Consider the following 19,214-nt stretch of genomic DNA (forward strand, 5'->3'; position numbering starts at 1 on the left):
TCCGATGTGTCTCGGAACACGGACCTAAGGTTTTGTATAGAACATCGATAGAGCATTTGAACGAAACAAGGGTTTGGCATCAGAACAACAAGCTTTGAGACATGGACAGTAGCTCGAGAGGTCCTCACCCACGGTCCACACGTCAATGCAAACCAAGTGGACCAAAATACCGCAATCGAAGGCTGGAAGACTTCTTTCCGAATAAAAAGCGTCTGGTTCTTCTTGTCTGGTTCACAACCAAGGTAGCGGCGATGTTGTCGAGAAGATTAGACTTTGCCGTAAAGCCAAAGGTGCCCTCCCATTGCCAAACGAGCTAAAACAGCACTAGACGAAGTCTAGTTCGAAGCAAGGACAGCAAGAAAACAAAGAAACTTGGGCCACTCAACCAGACAAGGCCGCACAAAATAAACAGCGAGAACCCGATTAGAAAGCAGCTGGCAACCGAAGAGCTCGTTGTTCAGCCAGGGATAGGTTTAGCACCCAGCGAGTCCCATTCTCAGCAATCCAAGCCTTCTCCGAGTACTTGGGATTTGGTATGTCGATCGTGGTTGTAAGGAGGTCGTCCGAGGTCCAGCCCTGTTCGGTGAAAAGGTCCGTGCGCATCATCAAATTTAAATCACAGGCCTTTGCCAAGCAGCAGCAAATAGTGTGCCCACAGTGACGACGAGGTGACACTGATGACACAACCACATTCGTTTTTCCAATTGGCGCACAAGACAGCGACGACCGCAAAATTTCCCTGATTTTCCTGTTAATTCCAGGTTTCGACAATGGCCACCCGCTCAAAGGCCAAAGCTGCTGCTTCCGCTACGGGTAAGAAAGCCGCGCAGCAATCATCGAAGCGCGCAAAAACTGAGACCAGTTCCTCAGCCCGGGCGAGCGAGGAACGGTCAGTGAATGGAAGGCGCAAACCTTCAAAGACCGCCCCCGCCAAGCGGGCAAAGCCCAAACCAGATGCATCAGTGAAGGAGGAATACTGCACCTGCTCGAAGGGCGATGACGGCTCTCCGATGGTCGTTTGCGGCCAGTGCAAGATTTGGTATGTTACGAGTTGCTTCAGACACGTTTCCGACGCTGACGAGTCTACTGCAGGTACCATTTCGTATGTGTAGATCTCGCAGAGAAGGACGCAGAGGATATCTGTGGGTTGCAATATCATTTTAAATCGTGCTCCTACTAATGTGTTCTGTCAGGTTTTTACGTCTGCCCCACTTGCACCACATCCACTGGCCTTCGAACAACAAGTGAGTTCAAACCACCTTTCTGTATAAGAAGTACCATTACGGTCATTTTCTTCTATTGTAATTTGGGCGAAATACTGGTATTAGAGCTTTCGCCAGATTATCTGCGATCATGCATTGATCTCTCGGATTCGCATCTGTCTAAAAAGTGTGAACTTGGTGGCGTCACACATCTTTGAGAGCAAATAATGAGTATAACTGGTGGCCTTGATGCTGTTACCTGAGTACTCTTGCTTGCTCGTATAGAAAAGAATTTCTGAGATACAGATGATGAGGGCTCTGTATTTAGTATTCGCGCCCAAATTTTCGTAGTTATCTTTCCTTTTCGGCACCTGTGATGCGAGGAACACGCTACTGACATGCTACCTGTTTGTTAGGATCCTGGGAGGGTCGAGTCGCCTTCGATGACCCCAATGAAGCCGCTATTTCCAAGGGGCCGGTTGCGCCATCTAAGCGCAAGACGTCCAAGCCTCCAGTGGCGAAGAAACCCATGTCAGATGAGTCCGATAACGAGGTTAGCAGCGAAGACGACTTTGTCATGGAGGAAGAGGAAAAGAAACCACAGGTTGCTCAAGCCAAACGGGTATGTGTGTCGTCCCTGCGACCTTGCATTTAAACTAATGTCCCTTTCAGCGTCGCACAGCTGTGGCTTCGGACACCGACACTGATACCTCGGATTCGGACGCCCATATAAAGCGCAAGCGTCGCCTTAGGAGGGTATCAGCATCACCCGCCCCCAATACAATGAAACGGAAAGCCAGTGTCTCCCAGGCACCAACTCCTGTCAAGAGATCCAAATCTACACCCCCCCAAGAGGATCCAACACGGAAGTACTGCTTGGGCAAATTACAGGAACTGTTCCGCGATATCTTCTTCCGCTATCCCCATATACAGACACCAGAGGGCACCCTTGTGGCCAAGGCGGTGGACGAAATGACGGAAGAGGAAAAGGATGCGTTGACGCAGGAAGCCAATCAGTTTGCCCACGACCTCGAGATGTGTATCTTCGAGATTTATGCTGAGCCAGATAAAAATGGTAATCCAAATGCCGGCATGAAGTACAAGTACGTCCCATTGTCCATCCATCTGAATGACCTTCGTTGACATATGCTTTTTCGTCTAGGGATCGTTTCCGGACGTTGCAATTTAATCTTAGCAAACATGACCGTGTTGTTATTCACCAACGGATTACCTCACGGAACATTGCTCCCAAAGAGTTGTCTCAAATGTCTTCAACTGACCTGGCGAATGAGGAAACGAAACAATTAATCAAAGTTGCGGAGAAAGAGGCGTTGGAACACTCCATCCTACCGCAGATTACTGCTCCTCGTGCTAAAATAACGCATAAAGGAATCGAGGATATCGAAGTAGACGATGATGATCCGAGCACGTCCACGCTGGATTATGAACAGGATCAGAAGGAGAGAGAGAGGGTGGCAGAAGAGCGTCGGGAGAGAGAGCGTATGGCTCGCCTTAGAGGGGTGCAGCGTCAACGGACTGCGTCCATGTCGGTTCCACCTGAGTCTCCTACGGTCCTCCAAACCCCGACATCCGATTCATGGGGTGCGCCTCCACCAGTTCCTGCCCATGCTCAGTCTCCCGTACAGGAGTCAGGCGGTCAGTCTGCTCTGCCTCCCCTGGCGCTTGCTGGCTCCGAGATACGATACACGCCAGAGCCGGAGCTAAATCTCTCCGACCTCATCAACATCGATGAAGAGGCCACCCCATCTTCAGAAGCGGTCCCCACTCCCCCCACGACATCCACCCAAGGGGACCAGGCGACTCGCGTCGATCCATTCTCCCGCCCCATCATCACCGTCCCCTCGTCGTCCAGCGATCCCCCCACCGACGAATCCCCTTCGGTCACCGCCGTCCCACCCGAAAAGCCCGGTTTTAACCTCAGCACACTCTGGACGACCAACGCAACCGACAAAGAGAAGGATGCCGACATGGATGACAACGACGATGGAGAACCGATGGCCATTTCCCCTCCCCCACTTTCTCCCCCTGCTCTCCACGACGATGACGACAAGGACATTCTTGCGGAGGGTGGGGACAATATGGATGGTCCTGAGCCCGACTTCGACGCGCTCTTCCAAGAACAACCCCCCGAACCACCCCGTCCTCAAGTCCCAGTGTCGGTCGAGCAAATCCCCCAGGTCTGGACAGGCAAGGTATGTTTGACGCTTGTTTCATTGCCCCGGCCGTAACTAACTGTCTGCTGTAGCTCTCCATGCCGCTTGACTCGAGTATTCCTCAAGACACGCCGATGGTTGCCAGACAGGTCGCCGGGACCACAATCGAACCGGAGTCTCTGCTATGGAAGACGCTTTTTCCTTCGGACCACCTTGGAATTGGTGGACGTGTTCCTATCGCGAACTCATCCGACTATCTCACACAAATGCGACTCAACCCTACGAAGGAGTTGTATGCTGTGGCGTTTGCACCGGCTAGTGAGCAGGACGAAGCTAGCTTCCAAGCGCTGAGCGACTTCCTAGTGGCAAAAGGGTATGTCTATTCCGCATCCTAATTGATAGCTACGAGATACTGACCAGACTTTCCTCATAGTCGTCACGGATTGATCTTCCCCTGGGGTCAGAGACCCAAAGAGCACCATCCAGGCAAAGAGCTGTACATCATCCCCTTGAAGGCATCCGAACCCATTCCCGAGTACATGGAGCTTCTCGACAATCTCAAGATCCCGAAGGAAAGAAAGCGAAATTATCTAATTGGAATTTGGGTGCTGAACAAGGGTAAATTGGCTCCTCCCCCGCCACCGCCACCAGTCGCCGCACCGGTTTCTATGACTCTCTCAGTCGCTCACCAGCCTACTCCGCCAACCGTTCCAGCTGCTCCTGTCAATGTCACCGCTACTCCACCACATATCCCCCCGATTGCTTCACCCGCTATTCCGTTGGGCTCTTCAACGCCCTTGGGCGTTCCTCCTACACCGGTCAACCCCATCCTTCCTATCAATGGGCCGCTCCCGCCTGGCGTTGACCCGGTTGCTTTGGCTGCCGAAGTAGCTTCGCTTACACCGGAGCAGCTCCAGCTCTTGCGCTCCTTGGCTGGTAGCGCGATTCCTGTTCCTTCTCAACCGCCTCAGCAAGCACCCGCCGCTGTCCCCGTTCCACCAGCCTTCCCTCCATACCCGCCACCACCAGCGGTGCCCACCATGCCCCCAGATCATCTCAGGCATACATGGCAAGGATCGGCGTCACCATACACACCCCCTCAATATCAGGGCTATGGAGACCACGGTGCAGCAAACCATGCTTCGCAACCCCATCGGCCGCCTCCGCCACCACACAACTATCCCAATGATCGCTATGATGCCCACGGTCATCACCAGGGGCACGGCGATCGCGAGCATCATCGTGGAGGATGGCGCGGCAAGAACAAGTCTAGGGGCCACTGGGATCGCAATCAAGGGCATAGGGATCAACAACATAGGGACAATTATCGACCTGTGGACTCTGGCTGGCCTCGCAAGCAACATGGCGCTGGTGAACAATCCTATGGGCATGGACGGCAATGGTAAAAGTAAAGATTCCGGAACGCATAATCGAAGTCGAGACAAGATCACATTCTGCAATTGTAATTGTACCCAGCAACGACATCACCAGGGATAAATTATCTGTATTTCGATTACACTTCTCTTGGTTCCTTCCCGTTTCCTCATATTGTTACTACCCGCGTAGTTTACTGTATTTCCCTTGCTCTGTTTCATTTACTGTACTGAAAGTTTGGATAGACAATTATTTACGAGAACGAGTGTGCTTCAATCCTGAATTTGCACTTTGATGGCCCCTTGAGCTGGATCGGCGGCGACATGGAAAGCAGCGATTGCATCTTCCAAGGCGAAGCGGTGAGTAACGAGGGGCTTGAGGTTGATCAACCCCCCTGCTACGAGTCGAATGGCCTTCGGATACTGTAGTAGACAACGTCAGGGAATGAAAGCAGCTTCTCAGAACAGTCGCATACCTGGTTCGCGTATCTGTATTGGAATTGGAGGTCTATCTCGTTTGCACTAAGGTGCATGAAGGGGAACTAGAATCAAGCCATGCCAATTAACCGAATTTTCGGTGAAGAGTTCGGCTGGTACCCACCGTCAACTCGTTCTTCCCGACTCCAATTACGAAAACCTTTCCTCCAAACGCAGTGGACTAAAGGACAAAGTTTCATTCAGATGTTCAGATCGCGATGCAGTCGACGCGAAAGGTGTACCCACATATATACCTGTGTGGATGCTACTCTCCACCCCTGTGCACTCGAGGACCACTTTCACTGGCTCCTCTGCCACAGCCTTGATTTTCTCAGCCTGCTCTTTCGGAGTAGTTTTGGGATCAATCAAAACGGTTCGAACACTCGGAACGAGCTTCTTAGCAAAGTCCAAACGGCTCTGGAAGAGGTCAGTTATGACGATTGGCTCTGCACCAGCTGCTCTGGCGGATAGCAGGGATACAAGCCCAATCGGCCCCGCTCCACTGAAACCCAGGTAAGATATCCAAGGATGGAGGGGAGGGTTTCACGACCACACACCAAATAAGAGTGGGGTCACCAAGGCGTAGACCAGCCCGCTCGATACCGGCCAGAGCCACGGCGAGAGGTTCGCAAAGTGAACCTTCTTCGAAAGAAACATTGTCCGGCAGGCGGTGAACCCATTGGGCAGGGTGCAAGTGCCAGCGGGTCAGGGTCCCTGGATTCGAATGTCAAGCGCTAGTAAGTGAAGGGCTCTTTGCATCGCGAGGATGTGGCAACCGTACCGTGATACGGTGGTGTAGAGAAAAACACCACATCGGGACAAGCATTGTACCTCCCAGTCCTGCAAGCCTCGCAAGCGGGCTGGCTGCAAGGTACTCCCGCCTCGATGGCTACGCGATCGCCTGAGGATGGGCGTTAGGGTATCGACCATCATTTACGGTGCACATATTCACTTGCCTACTTTCCACTGTGTTACACCTTCTCCGACCTCTACAATCTCGCCCGCCGATTCATGGCCGCTACCGCACTAATGACCTTGGTTCAATAAAAGGAACGATGAACCCCACTTTGACTCGGTACCTCGTCGGTGACGACCATAGAATCGCCTATTCGACCATGTTTCCAGAAATGAACATCGCTCCTAAGGACTCGTCAGTAACCACAGAAGACAGCCAGGATGGACGATCCAACCCGCATATGCCGGTAGCGCGAACATGGAGCAAGACTTGGCCTGGACCTGGCTTGGGACGCGGTTTCTCAACCAGATGGACTTCATGAGCTGGATTGTAGAATGCAGCGATATTGGCATTTGGACCGGGCTTTTCTCCAGGCTTCAGGATTTTGAACTCTGGTGCATCCAGCACCTTGCGAGGGTCATAGATTTCGTGGTTGGAGATTGCGGCAGACATGGTACTTGGGGGGGCTGGGAGAAGATGGATACGAGGGAGATGTCAACTGAACCACGATTGGAAAGCGATAGCAAGAACTGAACAACGTTCACATGAGCGGCATCGCAGCGAGTCCATGTCGAGATGCCAGAGGTTGCCGTCGTAGAAACTCCGAAGTGGAAGCAAAAGAACGAAGTGTAATGTCAAAGAAAATAGGGGCCGTCCGTCCCGCGCGGCACGCTAAGTGCTATTAGACTTTACAACTTTGCATTGAGATGAAATATGACGTTTCCACGCTTTTAAAAAATATACAAAAGGCGATGGTTCCAGCTTCAGAACCTCCCTTAACCAGAGGCTCCAGGCCCACCCGTAAACCGTTTGAATGTGAATCTGCAAAGGCGAGTAAGTCCAGATTAGAACAATGGAGATGAACGGAATCTACGTACCCGAGGAAAGCAAGGTCCTTCTCCGCACTGACGCTCTCCACTTGGTCCAACTGGTTGGACACATTGCCAAGATCGTCGGTAGGGAAATATGAGGTATCCGTTATCGAGCTAAGACGGGGAACAAATGGTGGTTCGATGTAGCGGAGGGAGTTCCAATCGGCGCCGAAGAACCAGGGGTGGTTCTTGATCTGTTCCACAGTCAGTCGCTTGTCTGCCCAATTCATCATGCTGAGGACGAATAGCGTAAGATTCAGATGTCCCAAAAGGTAATATATAAGGCGAACATACCCTCTAATAAGGTCCTCCCCCTCCTTGGAGATGTATACCTCTTCTGGGAAGATGAGGTAACGTGGCCAGTCGATGATCTTCTTGTACGTATCCCCCGGGTTGTCCGAGCAGAAGGGCGCATAGCCAACCAAGCATTCGAAGAAAATGGCACCCAGTGACCACCAGTCGCACTCCTTTCCGTAGCCCTTCATCATGAACACTTCCGGAGCAATCTATTAAGGACATTTGAGCGGACAGTCCAAGGCTCCGAAGCAAGGAACTTACATAGTCGGGAGTTCCGACCGTCGAATACGCCTGTAAAGGTCGAGTTAACATAGGATATAGGTTAGACGAGAAGTGTATAACATACCAACTTCCGTCGATTAGCCTTCCAGGTCGCGATCTGTTCACGGCTCATGGTAAGGTTAATGGGGTTGACTTGAACACTGTTCCGCGAATTGTCCTTGGTCTTCTCTTGTTCCAGATACCGTTTGTAGATTTCTCCGTCGGTGGCCTTGTGGAGTCCAGTGGAGAGACCGAAATCCGACAACTTCAAGTGACCATTCCGGTCAATCAACACATTGTCCGGCTTGATGTCCCTAGTTCCTGTTTAGAGCTGCGGGGTGCTGAGGGATGGGAGATACGCACCGATGAATGTACCCCAAGTTGTGGACCGCTTCGATCGCCAGGATACATTCAGCCATGTAGAATCGGGTGACGTCTTCCGAGAACACGTCGTATTTCATCAACATGGTCATTAGATCGCCTCCAGGAAGGAACTCCATGATGAGATAGAGGTATAGCGGGTCTTGGAAGGAGTAGAAGAGCTGAACGACCCATGGTGAGGTGGACTCTGCCAGAACATCGCGTTCTGCCCGCACGTGGGCCAACTACGAATAGGTTCAGCGTATGGTGTGGGGTATTAGATGGGCGACACATACCTGATCCCGCTTTAACATCTCGGCCTTCTGCAAGCTCTTCATTGCGTAGACCTTTCCGGTGTCGACTTTCTGGACCAGGCGTACCTAATAGCGAACAATCAGGGACATGACCCCGAGTTCCAAACACCAGAAGCTATACCTCACCAAAGGCACCCTTCCCGATGACCTTGACAGTCTTGAAGTCTGACAGCTTGATCTTCGTTCTCCTGAGCCTCAGATGCTGCGACTCAGTCTTGGAGTATTTTCGAATTTCTCTATCCTTCGCATCTTGAGTATGCAATTGCGTGAGTCTCGTCTCCATCTCGATTCGCCTGGTGGTACGTGGAGCGGTATATCATGTCAGGACATCTCTGTTGCTCGATCGTTCGCATCGTCGTAGTTGCGGATTGCTGACCTTGCATTTCTTTCAATAGCAGAGTCGACTGCCATCTTGTAGTACGACTCAAGCTTCAGCTTTGCAGCCGTTGCACGCGCCACGGCATCTGAGCTGAACTTGGCTGTCGACCGTTCAAAGTAGACATCTACCGATGGAGACACGTTGGTGGCAGTTGTTACTAGCACGGAGAAGCTGGCTTACAGTCGTCTGGTCTTTGGATGGTTCCAGTGCGATCTCCTTGGCTGTTCATGGGTGATTTGGATGGGCCAGCAGTCGCCAGGTGTTGGTGCATAGACAAGAGTTACTGATTCGGTTGGGGCTTTGAAGGAAGTCGGGAACTAAAGCGGCCGTCGGTGGTCGTCGCGAACGATGGCCACGAGAATCTAGCTTTGCTGTCAGGTAGCGACGGTTGCCGACTGTCGGTTGGCGTTGTGCTACGAGGTTAAGTACTGAAACGGCATGTGCCTATCATCAGCGCCTCGCGGCACCGTTGCTACTTATACAGTAGCTCAGCGGACAGACCATCAAAACAGCTCAACATGTCATCAATTGCAAGTGACCACCGCTTGTGAACTTCACAATAAAATAGGGCATCCGAATTAGAAAGGCACTAAGTATCTATGTCCACCAGCAGCGTTCGTCTACCTATACCAATCCACTTTCTACCACCCCTGACTTACGCAGGATACTCGCCAAGACATTGTCGACGTCAGGCAGCGTGGCCTCTTTCCTGAACACCTCTAAATGCATCTCCCCTGAGCTCGAATGGTGCGCTTCGTCTTCAGGGGAATCATGAGTTGACAGTCCACGCCGAGATATGTGCCAATGTTGCGGGTTCTGTCCTCGAGAAAACACTTCTAGAATATTTGAATCCCTGAGAGACAGTTAGAACGGTATGATCACCCAGGAGCACCGGATCTAGTGCTTACCTTCGAAGCAAAGCCCTGCAGTTGTACAAGTGACTCGAGTTTGACGAGAATCCAGGGTTGGTAACAGTATATTGTCCCGTCGATATAGCGAATTGATCAGAAGGTTGTAGAATCTTGGTCACAGAGGGTAACGACTCGGCCAGTTTGCTCTCCGAAGCTCTCTGTATGTTTAGTTCAACGGTGTCGAAGAGCTCAATTGCATTCTCGGCTGCCAGTGACAGGACATCGTCCTCGCTCTCCCCCGAACCGTCCTGCCCTGTTTCATCTAGTCCGAGCAGGGCTAACATCATTCCGTTTCTCTGAAGTTTGTGTCAATAATCAGCCTCACCGACCGAGGGAACACACTCACGATGTGATAGTAAATGGTCCTCCTTCGGGTCAATGTAGGGTCGGAAGAAGATGCGAGATGGACCCTCAAAAGCGAGAACTCTGGAGGCGGGGGTGGCGTCGGGGGAGTGGGAGGACGATGTGGTGAAATGGTAGTATGCGATTGCGGAGAAGAGGATACAGCACCGAGAGAGCTGGGGTCCAAGAGGCTTTGGCCTGTGTCATCACGCGCCTCTGCTTCACCGCCCCCACTTTGGGAGGATGGAACTTGCTTGATGGTATTCGCGGCCGACTGTTGGCGAAGAGTCTTGGAGGAAATTGAGATACCATCCGACGACAGTGCGTCCTCCAACGCACTCGGATCTACTTCGACCTGCGTGTTACTCTCTTCACGTCGAGGATCTTCTTGCACTGATGCTACTGTTGATTCCGGGGTTGTTTCGCCTGGAGAAGAATCTTCCTCGTTAGCTTTGGCCTCCTCCTCCTGGGCGGGAGGACTGCTGGATTTGGATGAGTTTTTTCCAAAGGTCAGATAACCGGGCCAATTCCACTTCCGAACGTCCATTACATCCAAGATACCAGGGCCATTGTCAGTTGACTTGGAATCTGGATCGGAACCTCTGATAGTGTCAACCGACTCTGAAAGATTCTCTTCAACAGTAGGAGGCGTTGGAGGCGGGATGACAGAGAGTAGATGCTGCACGAGAGGGATAGGAAACCATTCCGCCGTGTACCGACTTGAGGGGATGATGTACGGATTGATAAACATGGCCGGGATGACATGCTCAGGCAGCAGTGAACAATAGCCATCGAGAAGCGGTATCAAGATCGAAAAATATGGGTGCAAAGGCGTGCCTGTGCAATTGTCGACCATGAGTTTCAAACGACAACACGAGGACGGCAGGCATACCGAGGGTGGTTAGGATGTCCGGCTTCTCTTCCAAATTCCATGACCAAGCCCACACCGTAAAGAATCGCTCCAATTGCAGTTCCAATGCTTCTTGTCCCAATTCAGCTAGGATGGATGCAAAGGATCCATGCAATAGCTTCAACACCCGCCCGCGTTAGCCGCAAGCACCGAACAATCCAAGGACACACACACCTTAAACTTCTCATATCCTTGCAACAGCTGCATCTGCAGCACAATATCATGGACTGTTCCGTCGTCATAGTCATATGCTGGGGCGGTCGCCTTGTTCGAGCTAGCCGTATCCTTGTCCTTCCCTTTAGACTTCTTGGATGCTGCCTCCTTGGATCTGGACGATTGCGATAGCCTCTTAGGTAGTTCAATGCTCTACACGTCCGAACAAAATCTTTCGTTGGCGAGCGAACCCGTGGAGTAAACACTGGGTAGAAGACTGACTGCGTTTATCCAGAAATTGGGCTCCGGAGATACCATCACCATCCTTCGAGATTGTGAATGGACAGTCTCGCAGTCATTGTGAGGGTCGAATAATCTGGATGTAAGGTTCGCTAAGCACGCAGATACGTTGCATTCAATAGAAACGAGGACACTAACTCGCTAAAGTTCACCAAAGCCTTGGCCAGTCCGATTTGCCTGAGCATACGGTCCCGCGAAACCGCTCGCTCCTTCGAGGTATAGAAGAGAATATGTGCCTGTTCTTCTGCATCCTCGTCGACTTCATCGCCCGGGACCTTTTCGGGGGAAAGTGTTGGATTGTAGATCGCCAGATAGAGGAGACATGGTGGAACTCGACTCATATCATCGTTGCAAGAATCAAATCTCTGTCGGCGCACTCGGCCCTGTCAATCCCCATTTCCCGCGCTAATCGACTGGCCAGGGGCTCCAGTCGAAAGTCACGCCGCAAAGTTCAGAAAGTCTGTACGTTAAATACTGGGCGCAAGTCGTGAAATCGCTAGGTACCGTGTTATATACTGCTGTTCATTATACATTCTAGATAGTAAGAGGTTCGTCAGGCTCGTTTAGTCACATCAGCTTCATCCTTAACATCATCGTCCAGCTCGATCCGCTGCACATTCTGGTCGTCAAACGGATTCAAATTCAAATCCGACGACTGCGACTCAGAATGCGAGGGCGACGCAAACCTGCTCCCCTTCTCCCAGCTCGGTGAATTCCTGCCACTGTCGACGAGTTCGTCCCAAAACGATTCCGCCCCGTCAGCTTCAGCTTCGTTAGAGGATGTTGGCGACGTTCTGCGGTATGAGGACATGTAGATTCCACTATCGTATGCGAACGATTCATGAACGTCCGGAATGACCAATGGATCAGATTGCGCGTCTTCAAAGGTGGGTGGGTCGTCATTGGGAGGGGATGGTCCAGAGGATGTGGGATTCGAACGGTTCCAATAGTCAGCAAATGGGAGCGTGGAAGAAGAAGGTGAGAACCTGTCCGAGGGCCCAATAAAAGTGGCATCTCCTTCACTTGGAGGAGTCGGTAACCCAGAGTCGTCCAGATTGATTTCGGTCGACTCCGAGTCGTCAAGCGAGGGTTCGACCTGTGGTTTCTTCTGCATGGCCCGCTGGTAGGTTTCACCCCCCAAGGGCTTGCTGGAGCGACGTCGATAAAAGAGGAGATAAGCATTGGAATTCTGTGAAAATAATGCTTCAACCGTTACTCTGAACGCAAAGGGGAAAACCTACCACAGACTCCTCCGCTGACGCTTGTTTCACATATCCGTCGTCAAAGTGGTACCACTTGCCCGTCAGGTGGTTGGAAGCATAGGCACGGTAATGTCCACCACCAAGTCCGCCCATGTGTTCATCCACGGCGAACAAATCATAAACGAGGGGCTCGTCGAGATTCACTGTCTTCAACTCTTCCAGCTCCACCCCTTGCTCCTTCAACCTCGTAGCCACTGCCCGTTCCCCAACCTTATCACCCAAATCCAGCCCTTCAACTGGAAAGTCGACAAAGGTATCGATCTTATCGCGGAGAATCCGGTTATTGCTGAAGCGCTTGAGATGTACGACCAGGATGTCCGGCGCTTTCCACAAATCGAATTTCTTGGTCGCCTGTTGATGCTTCTTGCACGATGGGCAATACCACAGATCATCCTCGCCCAACTGTTCCTCCTTAACAAACTCCTCCAAACAGTCTTGCAGAGTGATCCCCCTTCTTTGTTTCAATGAATCGGCCTTCTGGTTCGCCGCCAACTCTGGATGAACGAACTCTTCCCACTCACGCTCGTCCCATCGAGCATTCTCAAGCTTCGAATCTCCGAAATAGTAGGCCTTCATGTTCTCGTCGAACTCGGCGTACAAAGCGTCGTCTTGGCGGATCAGGAAAGGATCGATCCCTGTCTCTTGGTCTGCCAAGCGATGCTCCCATGTCGCCCATTCTTCTGTTCTGGAGTACGTGCCATAGCCGGCCCCATACTCCTTTTGATTCGTGTAAATCTTGAGGGTGAAGACGTCCTTCTTGGTACGGTAGGGCCTGGGTGTGCCAACTTCGAGTTCGACGTCGTCCGACGGGGCTTCTTCGTCGACAACCATATTCTTTTCGTCCACGATAACGCTTTCCTCGGCGGAGGGTTGGACGACGACCTCGCCCTCGGCAGTAGGGGTAATTTCTGTAACCGTCTCCAGAGGTGGGAAGCCAGGGACTGGGATAGAGACTTCACTGATGGGTTCGGACGATACCTCCCAATCGTACAAGTCCCGTGCATTCTTGGTCCAGCGCTGAAGGCGGGTAATAACCGCATCGTAAATTGCGTCGACGGTTGTGGCTTGGCCTCTGTCGACGACAACAATAGCTGGGTAACCAAACAAGGAAGGGCCCGAGCGGTATGTGAAGCCGCGGGTCGCTGTGGGCTTTGCATCGCAAAGGAAAAGTGGGAGGATGAAAGGATCGTCTTCCTTCTTCTTGTAGGTTCGGTTCATTCGGGCATTGCAGGGGAGTTCAAAGCACACAATGACGTCAGTCTCCGACATTTCATTCACGGGAAGACTGTCGTCAAGCAGCTTATAGAACTTGTGCTGGAAAATTTCGAGCATGAGGAGCTATATCAACCCATCAGTATCGAAATTATTGAGAGTATCGTTAGCACCCACATTCTCTGGAATTGCCCCGACCCAGCGCCCAAGGACATTCCGAAGGTCTCTGAAAGAAGAATCGCGGTTGATTTCAATGGGCACCTTGCCAGTGGTTAGCACAAGTGCAAAATTTCGAACGATATCCTTACCTTGACATGGGGTTTTTCTAAGTCCCAGGGGACATAGAAGATGGTGTGCTTCCACTTCTTTTGCACAGGCAGTGGAAGTGTTAGGTACATGAATGGGTCGAAGGTGATGGAAATCTGGAGCAGTGTTAGCTAGATGTTCATAAAGTGCAGACTATAAGCTTTACCTTCTCGCATTCAGGGCACACAAGGGTACTTTGATACTGGCCTTGGAAGAGGTCGACGATGACGCTATCATTTCGAAGCATGTATCCCTCCCAGGACTTGGCCGCTAGTTTCACCAGTTCTGCATCTCCGCCTCCCTCCCAGTCGGGTTTCTCAACGTAAGGCTTCTTGATGACGCGGTTCAAATCTTCGTGCAGTCCATCAAGTAAAAAGGCGACGAGTTCCTGGGAATCGTGCTGCTGGTAGCCACTGAACTGAGGGGCGAATCTTTGAAGGGTTTGCTTGAATTCTCGAGGGGAATAGCTCGTTGATGGACCGGAAGACGCCCAGATGCGCTCAAGCAGGGCGCCGAAAACTTCAGCGATTTGGCCCTGCATACCTAATGGATTGTCGCGGTTGAGTTCGGCTTTGAAGACCCCGTCTAGTCATAATTAGTTCACAGTCTATCTGAAGAACTGAGGAAATCGTACTCAGGAAATACTCGGTCAGCTCTTTCGTGTGGGCCAGGCATTGCAAGGCAGAGTTCATAAAACACGTATTTCCCCTAAAAGTAGGTCAGAACTGCACGAAAAGGGGTAGGTGCTACCCACATGTTACCAAGCCCCAGCGTTCCTGGCTCCAGCGTCTTCGTGAAACTTGATTTATTAATCGAGATGGTCGGCTTTGTGAATGCCGTAGAAAGTTCTGTGCTGGCCTTGGTAGTGGCGACTGTGGATGAGGATGTCCCAAGGCGATTAAAAAAGCTATTCTTCGAATCGAATAATGGTGGGGGCGGTTCTATAGCGGCCACAGGTTTTTTCGCTGCGGCTTGGGTGTCTATAAGCCACCCATCGGGCTGCTTGAACTCTACGATGAATGCGTCGCCGGACATGATATTCTGGTTTTCGAGAAGGTGAGGGCTCTCGTCTATCACTTTGGCATCAGCGTCCTCAAGAGAGGACGTTGGGAAGTCGATGCTTCGCCAGTCGTCCGGAACAGCGGTGGGTCTCCAGACGCGATATGGGGTATCGACCGTCGGATCGATCTTGACTGCATCGGCGACCCTGGTGCATAGATCCTTGAGCGTATCGCCCATGGAGACTTGGATGGTCGGATAATGGGGCCCAGCGGCAGCCTTTTCAGCGGAATCGCGAGATAGCCGGAAGACCTTGATCTCTGCGGGATATAGCTCGAGGACGGTCGTAGTCCCAAACATGCCTCGCTCGATAACTCGCCGAGGGATTGCGTGATTTGCAGGACCGTACCTGTTCAGATAAATGAATTCCACTCGCATGAGAGCAGAGGAAAAAAAGAGACGCACCAGGAATCGAAGTGGGACCAAACTTCTGCGGGGACGAACTCTACCTGGACACCTTCAACAACGCCTGGTGTGAGTCTACCGGAGGCATCGAGCAGAGGTGAATTGTCAACGGGTCCTACTTCGTTTTCCGGGACTGGAGCTTCTTTGTCTGAGAGGCCGCCGACAGCCCTGGCCCAGAGTTTCCACCATTCTCTGGACACCAGATACCAGGTCTCGCCTGCGGTCATTGGTTTATTCTTTGCCCTATCCACCAATTGCCACTTCTCCGATGCCGATAACGACCATTCGTCCGAGGTAGACATCGTCGACTGTGTGGCGCCTTCGGGCGGAGGTGTCAAAGAAAGAGTTTGTGGAATATCGGCCTCTCCCTGCTCCGCCATGTATGCATCAATGTCCTGGTTCGAGTCTGCGATTGTCAGACTGGACATCTGGTCTGAGCGAACCGATTCGAGGGAATTTCCTTCGGAAACCGAACGCTTAACGGAGGCGGTGGAAGTGTCTGACTGCATCGAGCGGCTACGCTGTCTTTTGCGGTTTGAGTTGAGTTGGGCGGTCGAATCTGATGGCGTCAGCGATGGCGAACTCGCGGGCGACGGCAAAGAGGTCATCGTCGAGGTTTTCTAAGAAAACCCGAGCTTGTATGGTGGATGGAATATATAATAACCACAAAGCTGAATCGATTTCAATTTGGAAAGGTAATCAATCTCAGACGCGTCACGTCTTCAGATCACGCCCACGCTCTTCTTGCACTATTGCCACCATTACAATGGACGTCCAAAGTAGGCCCTAGGCTCCTTGGCCGTTCACAGCGACTCACATCTTCCAGGCAAACATCTTTTGAATTCTCCAGATACCCTTGTGGTCGATTCTCTAAAGGGCTTGTGTGACCTGAGCCCACAGCTTGCGCTTGATGTCGACAATAAGAGTAGGTGCCATCATCCAGACCTTTGTTGAAATCCCTTTCAACGATGTAACGGCATAGTTGTCTATCTGAAAGACCGCGATCGTGCCAAGGTCGCCCTCGTGTGCGGCGGGGGATCAGGCCACGAGCCTGCACACTCTGGCTTTGTCGGTGAGCATTGGTTTCCAACCACCTTGGAGCAATGCTTTGACCAGGACCTCCTGATAGGCGAGGGGATGCTCACTGGTAATTTGTCTGTGCAATGGCTTCATATTCCCAGCTCTGAATACTCATAGCTGCTGTCTGCGGGAGCATCTTTGCGTCACCCAATGCCTCCCAAGTCCGTCGAGGGATTGACCTGGTCGACAATGAACAGGGGTAGGGTCCACTTGTCCCAGTATCAAACCCACGCTTATAGCGGGTTCTGCCACACAGAACCGTGATCATTGTCAAGTAAGGAGGGCATTCAGATCTCCGTCCTTTTTCTTATCCCCGTTCCCAGAAACTATACAGGAGATATCCTCAACTTTGGGCTCGCGAAAGAGCAGTACGCAGCCAGTCACCCGGACAAGTCTGACAAGGTTCGCTTTGTCATTGTGGGGGACGATGTTGCAGTTGGCAAGACGCAAGGAAAGATCGTTGGACGGAGGTGGGGCGTTTGGCGCATTCGACGTGATGTCATGCCATGAATTTTGACTCTTTCCACAGAGGATTAGCAGGCACAGTGTTAGTTTACAAGATCGCAGGTGCCTTGGCTCAGAAAGGTGCCAGCCTCGATGAGGTTCATCAATTGGCTGAATGGGTCGCCTCCAATGTCGTGACCATTGGCGCAAGTCTAGGACATGTCCACGTACGTCAAGCTGTTCATGCTACACGTCGCCCTATATCTAATCGACATCCATAGGTTCCGGGGACCGCTCCATTGAAATCAAACCTTGCGGGCACAGAACTTGAGATTGGCATGGGCATTCACAACGAGGCTGGGAATAGCAAAGAATCCCCGCTTCCACCGCTTTCAAGCCTGATCGGCAAACTGCTCGACTTTCTCACATCAAACAAGGACCCAGAACGATCCTTCTTGGAGTTCAAGAAGGGGGACAATGTTGTCGTACTGGTTAACAACCTCGGTGGGATCAGTGAACTCGAGCTTACGGGAATAGTCGCGGAGACTCGAAAGCAATTGGTCAACAGGGGCTATGCGATTGCAAGGATCCTGTCCGGGACGTTCATGGTAAGGTAGTCTATCGGTCACCTGCTACGAGCCAGTCTGACGCCGCGTTCAGACAAGCTTGAATATGCCTGGTTTCTCTTTGACACTGTTGTTACTTCCCAGAAGTGACGTTCACTCGCCTTCAGCAGAGAAGGTTCTGTCCCTGTTGGACTCAAAGCCTAACGTCCCGGGATGGCGTTGGTCTTCGGGAACTGCCCCTGCTCCACCGACTTCACAAGAAGTCAAAGGCGTAGAAGCTGTCGTATCTTATGACCATGTCGTCCAGTTCAGAGCGGCGGACCCGAATGCATTTGTCTCAGGCATCCGCAATGCAGTGCAGAGTTTGATATCCGCCGAACCCGAGATCACAAGGATGGATTCCATTGCAGGTGATGGTGATTGTGGTCTTACGTTGAAGGTATGCCCCCCTCTCCCTTGAGAGCGATAGATCCAGGTTCTAACAGGACTTCCATTCCAGGCGGGCGCTCAGGGTAAGATGCTTCTTCAATCACACGCGTCTGAAAGTCTAATTGATGGTGGTTCTCCTGACTGTTAATAGCCGTCCTCAAGAAGATTGACGATGGTATTATCAATGGAAACAACATCGTCTCCTCCCTTATCGCTATCGCTCAGGTGTCAGAGGAAGTAATGGGCGGAACTAGTGGGGCGCTCTACTCGTAAGTCAGATTCTGACTCCGTTCAGGGGTCTGGGTTATGATACAGTGAAACGGGGACATCATCTCACAATGGATCCAACGACAACCAGGATCTTCTTCTCCGGCCTCGCACAAAGTTTCCAGTCCCAATCTATTCCTTCGGGGTCCACTGTCACTCACTATCAATGGAAAACCGCGCTTTCCCAAGCCTTGGACAAACTGTACAGCTATACCCGCGCTCGACCTCCTTCACGAACGCTGGTCGACCCTCTGGCAGCGTTTATCAACGCACTCCGAGATGGAACAAAGTCAAGCTCTGACAATCATGTTTTCTCGGAGGCTGTGGCTCAGGCGGCACAGGCGGCAGAAGGGACGAAGGATCTAGAGGCTAAAGCTGGACGCAGCGCGTATGTTGAAGGTGAAACACTCAGGGAAAAGCAAGTCCCGGATCCGGGTGCATGGGGTGTAAAACTCATCCTCGAGAACCTGGGTTTGTAACATATCCATTCTTATGCTCCTCCTTGTGTTTTCTCCTCGCAAATACCTTCGTCAGGTTCCTTTCGGAGCACGACCAGCCATCTTCACTTCCGCTTTCGTTTTTTTCCATTTGACGTGCATTCCACGCGGTTCTGTTCTAGTTCTGTTCCTGTTGAACTCGGAATAAACTTCCCCCTTCGTTTTCTTATCTTCGGTGGACACTCCTCTCTGGGGCTGACGAAACACAGGAGAGGTGTAGGGTCCCCCTTTCGACGCGTTTGTACTTCTATGACTATCTGACTTCCAGGTGGCTCCATGCTTATGTGGGTTCAGTGAAAATGTCAAAGGTTCCTTGTAAAAGATGATATCACGAAATACTTGTTACATTTCGGGGCTTAGATCTATCATCGACAGTCTCCCAGTCCCGGCACTCTGACGATTATTTG

General features: G+C 51.7%; 6 protein-coding genes across 6 annotated transcripts; 2 read left to right on the forward strand and 4 right to left on the reverse strand.

Moving 5' to 3' along the window:
- Positions 1–770: 770 nt before the first annotated feature.
- On the forward strand, positions 771–4,782 carry CC1G_00853 (hypothetical protein; the record flags this gene model as incomplete). Its single annotated transcript, XM_001831254.1, has 8 exons — positions 771–1,039; positions 1,093–1,142; positions 1,194–1,244; positions 1,619–1,824; positions 1,875–2,305; positions 2,365–3,415; positions 3,469–3,749; positions 3,810–4,782. The coding sequence occupies 8 exons, from the start codon at positions 771–773 to the stop codon at positions 4,780–4,782; spliced, it is 3,312 nt and encodes a 1,103-aa protein (XP_001831306.1).
- Positions 4,783–5,022: 240 nt separating this feature from the next.
- CC1G_00854 (L-arabinitol 4-dehydrogenase) lies at positions 5,023–6,634 on the reverse strand (the record flags this gene model as incomplete). Its single annotated transcript, XM_001831255.2, has 9 exons — positions 5,023–5,172; positions 5,226–5,291; positions 5,351–5,407; positions 5,473–5,728; positions 5,784–5,940; positions 6,008–6,127; positions 6,204–6,252; positions 6,306–6,366; positions 6,417–6,634. 9 exons carry the CDS (start codon positions 6,632–6,634, stop codon positions 5,023–5,025), a joined length of 1,134 nt encoding a protein of 377 aa, XP_001831307.2.
- A 323-nt stretch (positions 6,635–6,957) lies between these two features.
- On the reverse strand, positions 6,958–8,921 carry CC1G_00855 (AGC/NDR protein kinase; the record flags this gene model as incomplete). The annotated part of the gene is made up of 9 exons (XM_001831256.2): positions 8,845–8,921; positions 8,662–8,788; positions 8,407–8,578; positions 8,268–8,351; positions 7,975–8,216; positions 7,697–7,925; positions 7,612–7,641; positions 7,060–7,559; positions 6,958–7,003 (listed from the first exon to the last, which is right to left on the reverse strand). Exons 1-9 carry the CDS (start codon positions 8,891–8,893, stop codon positions 6,958–6,960), a joined length of 1,479 nt encoding a protein of 492 aa, XP_001831308.2. The 5' UTR covers positions 8,894–8,921.
- A 302-nt stretch (positions 8,922–9,223) lies between these two features.
- CC1G_00856 (hypothetical protein) lies at positions 9,224–11,605 on the reverse strand. Its single transcript, XM_001831257.2, has 7 exons — positions 11,419–11,605; positions 11,263–11,356; positions 11,002–11,193; positions 10,810–10,945; positions 9,922–10,754; positions 9,573–9,871; positions 9,224–9,517 (listed from the first exon to the last, which is right to left on the reverse strand). Exons 1-7 carry the CDS (start codon positions 11,463–11,465, stop codon positions 9,289–9,291), a joined length of 1,830 nt encoding a protein of 609 aa, XP_001831309.2. The 5' UTR covers positions 11,466–11,605; the 3' UTR covers positions 9,224–9,288.
- A 228-nt stretch (positions 11,606–11,833) lies between these two features.
- On the reverse strand, positions 11,834–16,132 carry CC1G_00857 (ubiquitin-specific protease; the record flags this gene model as incomplete). The annotated part of the gene is made up of 8 exons (XM_001831258.2): positions 11,834–12,469; positions 12,522–13,880; positions 13,932–14,015; positions 14,063–14,176; positions 14,227–14,645; positions 14,695–14,768; positions 14,815–15,468; positions 15,525–16,132. 8 exons carry the CDS (start codon positions 16,130–16,132, stop codon positions 11,834–11,836), a joined length of 3,948 nt encoding a protein of 1,315 aa, XP_001831310.2.
- Positions 16,133–16,280: 148 nt separating this feature from the next.
- Positions 16,281–18,971, forward strand: CC1G_00858 (dihydroxyacetone kinase 1). Its single transcript, XM_001831259.2, has 13 exons — positions 16,281–16,303; positions 16,351–16,449; positions 16,507–16,596; positions 16,654–16,671; positions 16,722–16,803; positions 16,861–16,878; positions 16,928–17,074; positions 17,134–17,275; positions 17,330–17,656; positions 17,709–18,053; positions 18,114–18,126; positions 18,195–18,312; positions 18,402–18,971. The coding sequence occupies exons 1-13, from the start codon at positions 16,291–16,293 to the stop codon at positions 18,787–18,789; spliced, it is 1,800 nt and encodes a 599-aa protein (XP_001831311.2). The 5' UTR covers positions 16,281–16,290; the 3' UTR covers positions 18,790–18,971.
- Positions 18,972–19,214: the final 243 nt, after the last annotated feature.

Source organism: Coprinopsis cinerea (genome assembly GCF_000182895.1).
Source record: "Coprinopsis cinerea okayama7#130 chromosome 7 map unlocalized cont3.7, whole genome shotgun sequence".
Lineage (NCBI taxonomy): Eukaryota > Fungi > Basidiomycota > Agaricomycetes > Agaricales > Psathyrellaceae > Coprinopsis > Coprinopsis cinerea.